Raw genomic sequence first — 9,185 nt, forward strand, 5'->3', positions numbered from 1 at the left:
CCCCCCACCAACTGAAAAGCCACAGATGCTTCAGCCTTTCTTTGCAAGTAAGCTGCTCCAACCCCTTGAGTGCCCAGAGTGTGAAATTTCCCAGAATCCATTATCTAATGAAGCTTTTACTTCCAACTTAGACTCCTCCCATTGCCAGCTTGGGGTACAATCACAGAGGTCTCCAGGCAGGCATCAGGCACACCGGGTGAAACTGGCTGTGGCTTGCCATGAATTTGCATTGCGTGCTCTTTTTATGAACAAAACCACAAGGAAGGAGATCTAGCATTCCCTTAAATACATTCACATTTTATTAGCTTCAGCAAGTCTCAGTCTTGTCTCTTTATATTCCTGGCCCCTCTAAAGTGCTGGAGCACCCTGGGAGAGTCTGAGAGAGAGGAAGAGAATGTCTGGACAGGGAAGCAAGCAGTTGGGAATGAGGCCTGGCCAAATATCTCTTTGTTTCCCAGCAGACATTGGTTGCTCTCTGAAATAAGCTATTAAGTACTAAAAACGACAGGTTTTTTTTAAAAAAAAAGAAAGTAAAAAACACACAGGCCCAACAAAGTATTGGATCTGAACATAAAAGGAAACATCTAGTAGTTGAAAGTGCCAAAACATATGCTTCTGACTTAACAGAGTATTAATGCACACAGTTACATTTGCATAAAAGCTCTCTGGACAATTCATAATGTGCATTGTCCCTGGTACCCAGGGTAGCCCCATAGCAATCACCTCCTTTCACCTCCCTTCTTTAGCGGGAAACATCACTAGTCACAGCCCTGAGGTTGCATGCATCAAATAGTACCAACAAGGTCTGCAAGAAAGAGGTTTTGCCCTCACCCGGACCCCTTCAGAAACTTGTCCTTTTGAGCTCCCAATTGCAACTGGGAATGTCAAAGCACTGAACGTGGGGAACCAATTACTAAGAGCAAAGAAAACAAAGGACAAGCAGTCAGCACCCTCCGGGGTCGGAGAGGGGTATTCACATATGCAAAATTCCCATTTATTTGCAGCAGGAAAGGTTCTCTGGTCTCACCTCTTTCAAGCAAAAATTGCAATAGCTTTGCACCTACAAGCAAATTCTTCCATGCAAGGATGGGATACAGTTTCCAGGAATTCCTGCAGAGGGCACACGCCTATCATTTAGCATTTTTAATGGCTGATTTATGGCATGAATAGTGCAGAGTAAAGCAGAAAGGACATCAAGTTAACAGTTACCAAGCAAATGCACCTGCTGCTTAGCAGAGTATGGCAAGAAGGGAGCCCCTCCATGGCTGCGACCCTCACAGCTGTTGTGGGGTCTTGGCAGGTTAACTCTCCCCAGGACAGTTGCTGCATTTCTGCTCCACTGCATTAGCTGTAATTTATGGCTGTGGGGGAAATGCAGCTAACGCAAGTGAACTGAAACCAATTCATGGGCTGTAACTCATTTCCTATATAAAACAAGAGAGCAATGGCACCTGGAATACTAACAACATTTATTCCAGCATGTTGATCTGAAAGGTGCCTCTAGACTTCTGTTTTATTTTGCTATAGTAGACTAACACTTCTACCCCTCTGGAACGTTCTGTCTAAACCCCACCCACTTTCAAAACCACTTGAGAGTTGCCCCCAGACTAAGATCACAGCAAGTGACTGGAGCATCCCCCTCTCATCATAGCCTACCTAAGACCAAACCAATGTCAGAAAGGAAGCTGGTCATGAAAAAAGTTTTAATTGCCTCAACTCTTTATCCTCTAGGGAAATTAGTTAGTTCTCCATGTTTGGAAAGAAAGTAAACTCCCAGCCTAAACTGGAGAAGACATGGAGTCTGTTTCAAACACCACTAAGAAATCCAGCTGCTGAAGAACCTTTAAAGCACCCCTGACCATTCTATTCCTATCAGAGAAAGGAGGACCCTGGGAAATCGGCATAGGGACAGCCATAAAGATCCACATTGGGAATTCAATTCCTTGCCAGGAAAATCTGGCCGTCCTTTCTGAGAGGGGAAGCAGAGGCTCCATGTAGGGCTGCCCCAAGCTCTGGGTAGATAAGCAGCACATCCAGGCAAGGGAGATGCGCAGGCATCTCATCTCCTCCACAAACAGGGCAAGGAGTGATACCCAGAGGCTGCCACATGCACACTCACCGTTCCCTCTTCAATGATCCAGTGTGCAATGGGGGCCACTGAGGGTTGCTCACTACAGCCATTCTCTTCCCAAAGTGCTTCAGGGAGACTGGAAGAGGATGGTGCCTCCCATAGCACAACAGAGAGCACAAGTGATAAAGGGCAAGGTGGGGTGGGAGACAAAAGAGTAGGAGTGTCTATTGTCTGCTTTAGGCAACACTACCCCACTACTGCCCTGTCAGGTGTCAAACTGCAACTATACCCCCAAGCACTGTCTCTTGGGTGTACATATGCACACACATATACGCATAGGCCCTAAGCCTCCCCTCTAACAGCCCTCCCTCTCTCGAATCTTTTGCTCCTATTTGGCCCCATATCACAAAGCCAAATTGTGGGGTTGTCACTCCTTTGCTCTGCACCATCAGAATGGTTCAAGGCTCAGATTCTTCTTTCTCTCTCTTGCTGGGCTCCCCCCTGCCACCTTAGAACACCCTGAAGGGTGGCAGAATATAATTTTCCAGTTCATAAAATACTTTGTGGAATGTCTAGAGTGCTTGCCGCACACTTGTCTTCTCACTGGCAGCTCTAGCCCATACTACAAACTATAATTCTATTCGGTTTGGCATCGAGCCCAACGCATCAGTTATGCTAAGGAAGAGGAATGGCTACCTCCAGCGGTCCCAGGGCAACCTGCCTGCCCCTTGCTGGCTACATTCTAAGGGCCTCCTCCAGAGCCTCTACTGCGTGACGCCTGGTTCAAGGCTCTGGTCTCTGTTGCTCTCAACAGCACGAAGACCCTGACTTGGAGTTGGAGTGAAGGTCAATGGTGTGGCCCAGCATGCAGTGCTCCAACTGCTCCTCCACAGCCAACACCTGTCGAACAGCTTCCTCAAAGGCCATGGCCACGTTCGTGTCGTCCTTGGCACTGGTCTCCAGGTAGGGGTAACTTCCATTTTCTAAACACCAGGCTTGGGCTTCATCGGTGGTCACCAGCCTCTCTATCTTGTCCACCTTGTTGCCCAGCACAACGAAAGGGAAATGGTCTGGATCCTTCACGTTGGCGTAACAGACAAACTCCTTCTGCCAGTGGCCCAGATTCTCAAAGCTCTGGCGGTCATCAACACTGAAGGTCAACAGGCAGCAGTCCGCCCCTCTGTAAAAAGGGGTCCGCAGGCTCTTGAAACGCTCCTGGCCTGCCGTGTCCCAAATCTGGAGGGTCACGAAGCGCCCGTCCACTTCCAGGTCCCGGTTGAGGAACTCCACCCCAATGGTGTGGAATGCCTGAGAGTCAAACTTGTTGGTGACGTAGCGGTTCATGAGGGAGCTCTTCCCCACACCACCATCACCCAGGAGAATCACCTTCAGCAGCAGTGACTTCCCACTCATGGCAATGGCCTGCAACAGGGAGAGCCACAGAGTTAAGTGGGGCAGGCGAGGGGGGGCTACACTCCTGCCTGGCAGAAAAAGGAGCACAGAGGACAAGGGCAACTCGGAGGGGGGACACAATGCTGCCTGGGTCTCTGAAATAGCAGGCTTAGGTCCAGCAGCACCTTAGAGACCCACAAGATTTTCAGGGTATTTTCAAGAGCTTTGTCTCTCGAAAGCTTGAAATTCTTGCGGGTCTCTAAGGTGCCGTTGGACTCCGAGCCTGCTGTTCTACTGCCGACCAGCACGGCTACCTAGCTGGTTCGCTAAAGCCGACAAACAGCCAGGCTTCCCTCCCGCCCCATCCTCGGCATTCGGATTCTAATCTGCGTCCGGAAGGCCCACTCTGCAGGGCTGGGGGAACCCAAGGGCGGGTCCGAGGCCGCGAGCCAAGGCAAGGCAGAGCCATGCGCGCTCCAGTTTCGCTGGAAAGCACGGAGCGGGATGCTCGTTTCCCGCCTCATCCCAGACGCGGCGTCCGGGTCACGGGCAGCCGGCGGGCAGGGCAGGGCAGGTTGCAGCCCAGAGGCCCGCGGAATGGACTGCTTCGCCCCCGCATTTGAACTGACGGCGCAGGCCCGGCGCTGCAAGACCGAGAACGAGGATTCTGTCCCACGGAGCCCCTGGAGGCTGCTTGCCTCAGCCCCGCCGCCTAAGGGCCCCCAGCATGCTCAACCCGCCCACTTTGACAGCAGCGGCGATTCAAGCGGGGCCGGGGTGGGGCGTCTGCCACGGCTGCTCCCGCGGCGCACCTGCACGGCCGACCGGGCCCCACGGCGGCTCTCGGATGCGCGGCTCCTGCGCTCTCCCCGGTGGACCAGCAGCGGCAGCCGGGCGGGCCCCAACGAGGCCAGCTCCCCTGCGCATGCGCCGGCCGCATGCGGCGCCCCGAGCGAGCTCTGCCGGCCTCTGTCGCTCCAGGGGAGGGGGAGGGGGAGGGGGAGGGAGGCCCCGCAAAGGCCGCGCCCCCTCGCCCCTCCCGGGACGCCGCGGCAGGTGAGCCCTGGCCGCGACTTTGGTGCCGGCGGCGGGTTCTGCTGCTGCGGTGGCGGCGCCAATGGCCCTCGCATCCGCCTCCCAAGACCTCTCCGGCTCGCCTTCTCGGAAGGGCGGGAGGGCAAGGAGAAGCTTCTGGGCACCTGGCCTGTACCGCTTCGACCCCTCCATGAGGCGCCCGGGCGTGCCTTTGGCTAAACAAGGCCTTTAATATCATAACAACAACAACATTCGATTTCTATACCACGCTTCAGGATAACTTAATGCCCACTCAGCGCCTTTTACAAAGTGTGTTATAATTATCCTCAGGACAATCACCCTGTGATCATGTGGGTGGGGCTGAGAGAGCGCCTGGAAGCCCCCAGCTGGCTTCAAGTGGAGGAGTGCACTTCTGGGCCCTGGCTGCAGTGCTCATTTCTAGCACAACCTCTTTCCCACTGCAGACATGCTCTTGGTCTCCTCCTGCCAAGCTCCAGGTGGTGGCTGGAGATCTCCTGGGTTTACAACTCATCTCCAGGCCGCAGAGATCAGTTTCCCTGGAGAAAATGGCTGCTTTGGAAAGTGGACTCTATGGTATTATTAACGCTGAGGTCCCTTGTCTCCCCAAACCTCACTTTCCCCACATGCTCCACCTCCAAATCTCCAGGAATTTCCCAGCCCAGACCTGGCAACCCATGCCTTTGAAGGTGAACTGGTCTCTTCCACATGTAAGTGCATGTTTGTGGGACAAAAAGGCTGTTGGTGCAGCCTCCCTAACCTTAGTGCCAGTGGGTTGCAGTCAATTCTAGGTGCCCAAAGAGAGGTAGGAGCAACACAGTACAAAGGTGTGGTAAAAAATGTTTTCAGTCTAAGCAGGCCAGAAGAGCACAGGTGAGCAAGGGAGAGGAACCCATCCACCATCCGTGGCCCAAAATGTAAGGCACAAATCTGGTTTCTGGCTATTCAAATAAACTTACAGCGGATAGAATAAACAAGATTCTTAAAGATAAAGAAAACTTTCTGGGGATGAAGATCAAGATAATCCAAACTATGGCATTCCCCATTACTATGGATGGATGTAAAAGTTGGACACCTGGAAAGATCAATAATGCTAGAAAAATTGGAAGGCAGTGGGAAAAGAGGAAGACCTAAAACAAGATGGCTTGACTCAATTTAAAAAGCCACATTCTCCAGTTTGCAAGATCTGAGCAAGTCTGTTAATGATAGGACGTTTCGGAGGTCTTTCATTCATAGGGTCACCATAGGTTGGAGGTGACATGACGACACAGCCTCCAAGCCAGTCTCAGCAGGGGTGCTGCCATGAACCTTGCCAAAGTTTTGGCTGCCACTCATCTCCAGGAACAGCAATCTATTGTATGAGTGGCAGCCAAAGCTTTGGCAAGGTTCATGGCAGCACCCCTGCTGAGATTGGCTTGGAGGCCAGATCCCCCTAAGGTCTTTGGAGGAAAGCATGTGTTTCCAGAAAGAGTTTGTAAAGGAGCACCCAGTGCACTTTCGACTCAAGGAAGGAGGGCCTCAGGCTGGCACCTGATCTCAGAGAGAGTGTTGTTGACTGCTGTGGGGCAACTTTGGAAGGGAGAACAAAGATAGCCCCAGAAGGCCCTGCCAAAAGAGCCTTTGCTTTTGCCAGGAGATACGGACTGTGCAAACATGCCATGGCACACTGCTGCCATGCAATAGGTAAGCAGCGAGCTCCCCCAGCTCATGCAGCAGAGGAGGTGCCTTGAGGGGAGCAAGAGTGCAGGTATGATCAGGCCAAGCCTCCCAGCAGGGCATCTGCCAGAGCCCCATGAGCTCTCAGTTTTTCTGGGTGCAGTGCAACCTTGTGACATGATCCCCTCCCATACGTACAACCTCACAAATCATAAAAGAAGAAATGTCTGTTTTCTTTCTGAAATGACAAACCAGAGCATGGCAAGGGCTTGCTGTCTGGTTTCCCTACTATGGTGTGCTCTTTCCCTCTGCCCAGGAATCAGCCTGGGAGAGGAGTATTAAATGAATTTCTAACACATGGTTGCAAAAGGGTGGGGAGAGAGAGATTGCTACAGAGAAAGCCTGGCATGGGTTCTGATATGTCTGGGTGGAAAACTTACTGCAGAATACAGTCCTTTGAAAGAAAATGCCAGGGAGCCAAAGAAGGCCCTGCCTGGCCTGCAGTTCCTGGTTTCCAGGCCTCTCTATTCTTCTAGCTCCAGCCTAGCCCTGACCTGCAGGCTCTGTTTGTTCCTGCCTCAGGGAGTGGCATCTGTTCTCCTGACCTTGTGCAAGGGAGGGGAAGGCACATAGTGCTTTAAGAATACGACAGATTTCTTGGCTGGAATACACACCTGAAAAACAAACACTATTTCGGTGCCACGGCCAATGCCAAGGTAGTGGTGATGAGTCTCCCAGCTGGGAGATTCTCAGAGCTTCTCAAAGTCTTCAAACTAGGCAGTGGAAACACATAATTCTTCTTCTGTCTCAGCAAAAAAATCTGCTACAGTTGTAACCACTAGGAAGACCGAGGTTAAGCAAGTGTTAATGGCAGCAATTGGCTAGTGTCCATAGCGTTCCCAGTGACCAGTGACACAACATCTGCTTCTTATCTCCAAATATGGCACCATTTCACATACCTTTTGAATTTTTTATTTTAAATGACTGTTTGATTTTCTCAGATCTTAAAAGTCTGAGCGCATGTGCATGTGTGCGCTCAGCTAGTCCTTTGAGCAAAGCAAAATAGCTGTGATAACAAACAAGATGACCAACTATTCTCCCTTCCCAGAAGGGAGTCCCACAGTCCTTTTTTGTGTTTTTGGTGAACCAGGTTACTACGAACACCCAACTAAGGGTTTTTTTATGAGGATGGTAACTGGAATTATGCAAAGCTTTGTCTGGAGTATTGTCAACCGGCAGGCCACTTCCATGCATGGGCTATGTGTATCTGGCCCATTGGACCAGCTGTTTGTGAAGCAGCAATTCACATGCTAAAAAAGACTAGAAGGTCATGACATCCCACCCCCATCCCAATCCAGCCAGCAGCTGCTCCAAGATCAAGAGTTATCACTTGCAAACCACATTTGTTTCACAAATATGCACCCCTAGTAAGAGAATAGCGAACAGACACTCCCTTGAGGAACTTGTGATGAAGAATGTGCTCTGCTATTTTGTGGCAGGTTTACATTTGTCATGGAGGACTGCTGGAATCTGTAGAATGCACAAAATGTCAATGATTGCTCCTTCTCAGAGCCCTGTGAGATGCTGAGCTGGTGCAATTGGTCAGCAACTGAAGGGATCCGTCCAGAATAAGAACACAGGTGAGGAGCCCTCAGAGGGGGAGGATACCCAGACAGGCCTGCATGCCCCAGACTGCCGTCCCATCTGTCTGCTCCAGAGGGTGACCTGCCCAGAAAAACTTGGGAGTGGGTGTAAAACCTTTAGTCAAAGACCAAAGTTGCTCCCCTGATAGTTTTGATTAAAAGGCGCCTTTTTTTTTTGCATTGCTCAAGGCCTGTTGGCCAAATGAGCAACGTAATTAAAGTTGGTTAGAAGGCCTGGGGCAAACCACCTCTGTTAATCTCTTGCCATGAAAACCCCGCAGGGGTCACCATAAGTCAGCTATGACTTGAGGGCATTCACCACCTCTTGAAGGCCTGGGGAGAAACTTGTGCTAGAAACCTGGCAGAACCACAGCCAAGCTCAAAGCTTCTTTGCACTTCCCATGTTCTGCTTTTGTCATGGGATTATCACATTTTCTGGGCTGTCAAAGTGCCAGGTGTGGGGGGAGGGATGTGCAGCGGGTTGGCTGTTGCGTGTCACGGGCAGCTATTGGCATAACTTCTGATGAACAGGGCATCTTCTCCACCTCTTCCTCTTAACTCAAACCACATCCCCGAATCTGCTGTCTGTTTTGTTGTTGCAGAGTCAGAAATGCTGTGAGCTGCTGGGGGGAAAATGAGTGAAATATTAACAACATCCCTCACTCCACACACACATCTGATGGTGCTGTGTACACATTTGTCTTTCTTGCCTTGCATCCAGAGAGCTGTTCTTCAGGCTGGGAAAGTGCATGTTTAAACTTCTCCTTAACCACGAGTAGGCTGGGGAAGTCACACTTTCTTGGCCTCTCTCTAGAAAACGGTGTAGCCTGGTGGTTAAGGCAAGACAGCTCTTGTGGTATGGATACTTCAGATCCCACATCTGCTATGACCTCAGTGAGTAGCTTAGGCAAGCCTCTTCTTTCAGCTTTCTGTATGTGGTTAACATCACAGCCTTACTGGATTATTGAAAGGATAGCTGAAATACTATGTGAGGAGGACATTCAGCTCCTAGGGACAATGTTAGACTAATGATAATTGCACTTTCCCAGGCTCCAGTCTCCACTAGGGAAGAAGAGGGAGCTTCCCTCGCTGGAAGCAAATCTGTTGAGCTGTCTCTGGGCAGAGTGTATAGATCCCATAGAGCCCAGGGCTCAGAAGCACCCAGTGAAAGGCCCTGGACAGAGAGACGGCAGGGCAGGACAAGCAGCATGAGGTCTGACCCAGTGAATGAACGACAGATCTGACTAAGGCCAGCCATTGCAGCCTCCTATGTATGTAACGCTTATAGCTCCTCTCCCAGCTCCAAGCCCAAGGGGTTTGCAATCTCGCAGCCTCTGTGCTTTCTGATGCATTTCATAATATCTCCAGTT

General features: G+C 51.0%; 1 protein-coding gene across 1 annotated transcript; it reads right to left on the bottom strand.

Annotated features, from left to right (window-relative positions):
* Positions 1-276: 276 nt before the first annotated feature.
* On the bottom strand, positions 277-4,355 carry RAB9B (RAB9B, member RAS oncogene family). Its single transcript, XM_054996499.1, has 2 exons — positions 4,276-4,355; positions 277-3,493 (listed from the first exon to the last, which is right to left on the bottom strand). Exon 2 carries the CDS (start codon positions 3,482-3,484, stop codon positions 2,879-2,881), a length of 606 nt encoding a protein of 201 aa, XP_054852474.1. The 5' UTR covers positions 3,485-3,493; positions 4,276-4,355; the 3' UTR covers positions 277-2,878.
* Positions 4,356-9,185: the final 4,830 nt, after the last annotated feature.

Source organism: Eublepharis macularius, chromosome 13 (genome assembly GCF_028583425.1).
Source record: "Eublepharis macularius isolate TG4126 chromosome 13, MPM_Emac_v1.0, whole genome shotgun sequence".
Classification (NCBI taxonomy): Eukaryota; Metazoa; Chordata; class Lepidosauria; order Squamata; family Eublepharidae; genus Eublepharis; species Eublepharis macularius.

What these genes read in the sequence shown, in the direction of transcription:
- RAB9B (XM_054996499.1), bottom strand. Translation starts at nt 3,484, where the DNA reads ATGAGTGGGAAGTCACTGCTGCTGAAGGTGATTCTCCTGGGTGATGGT.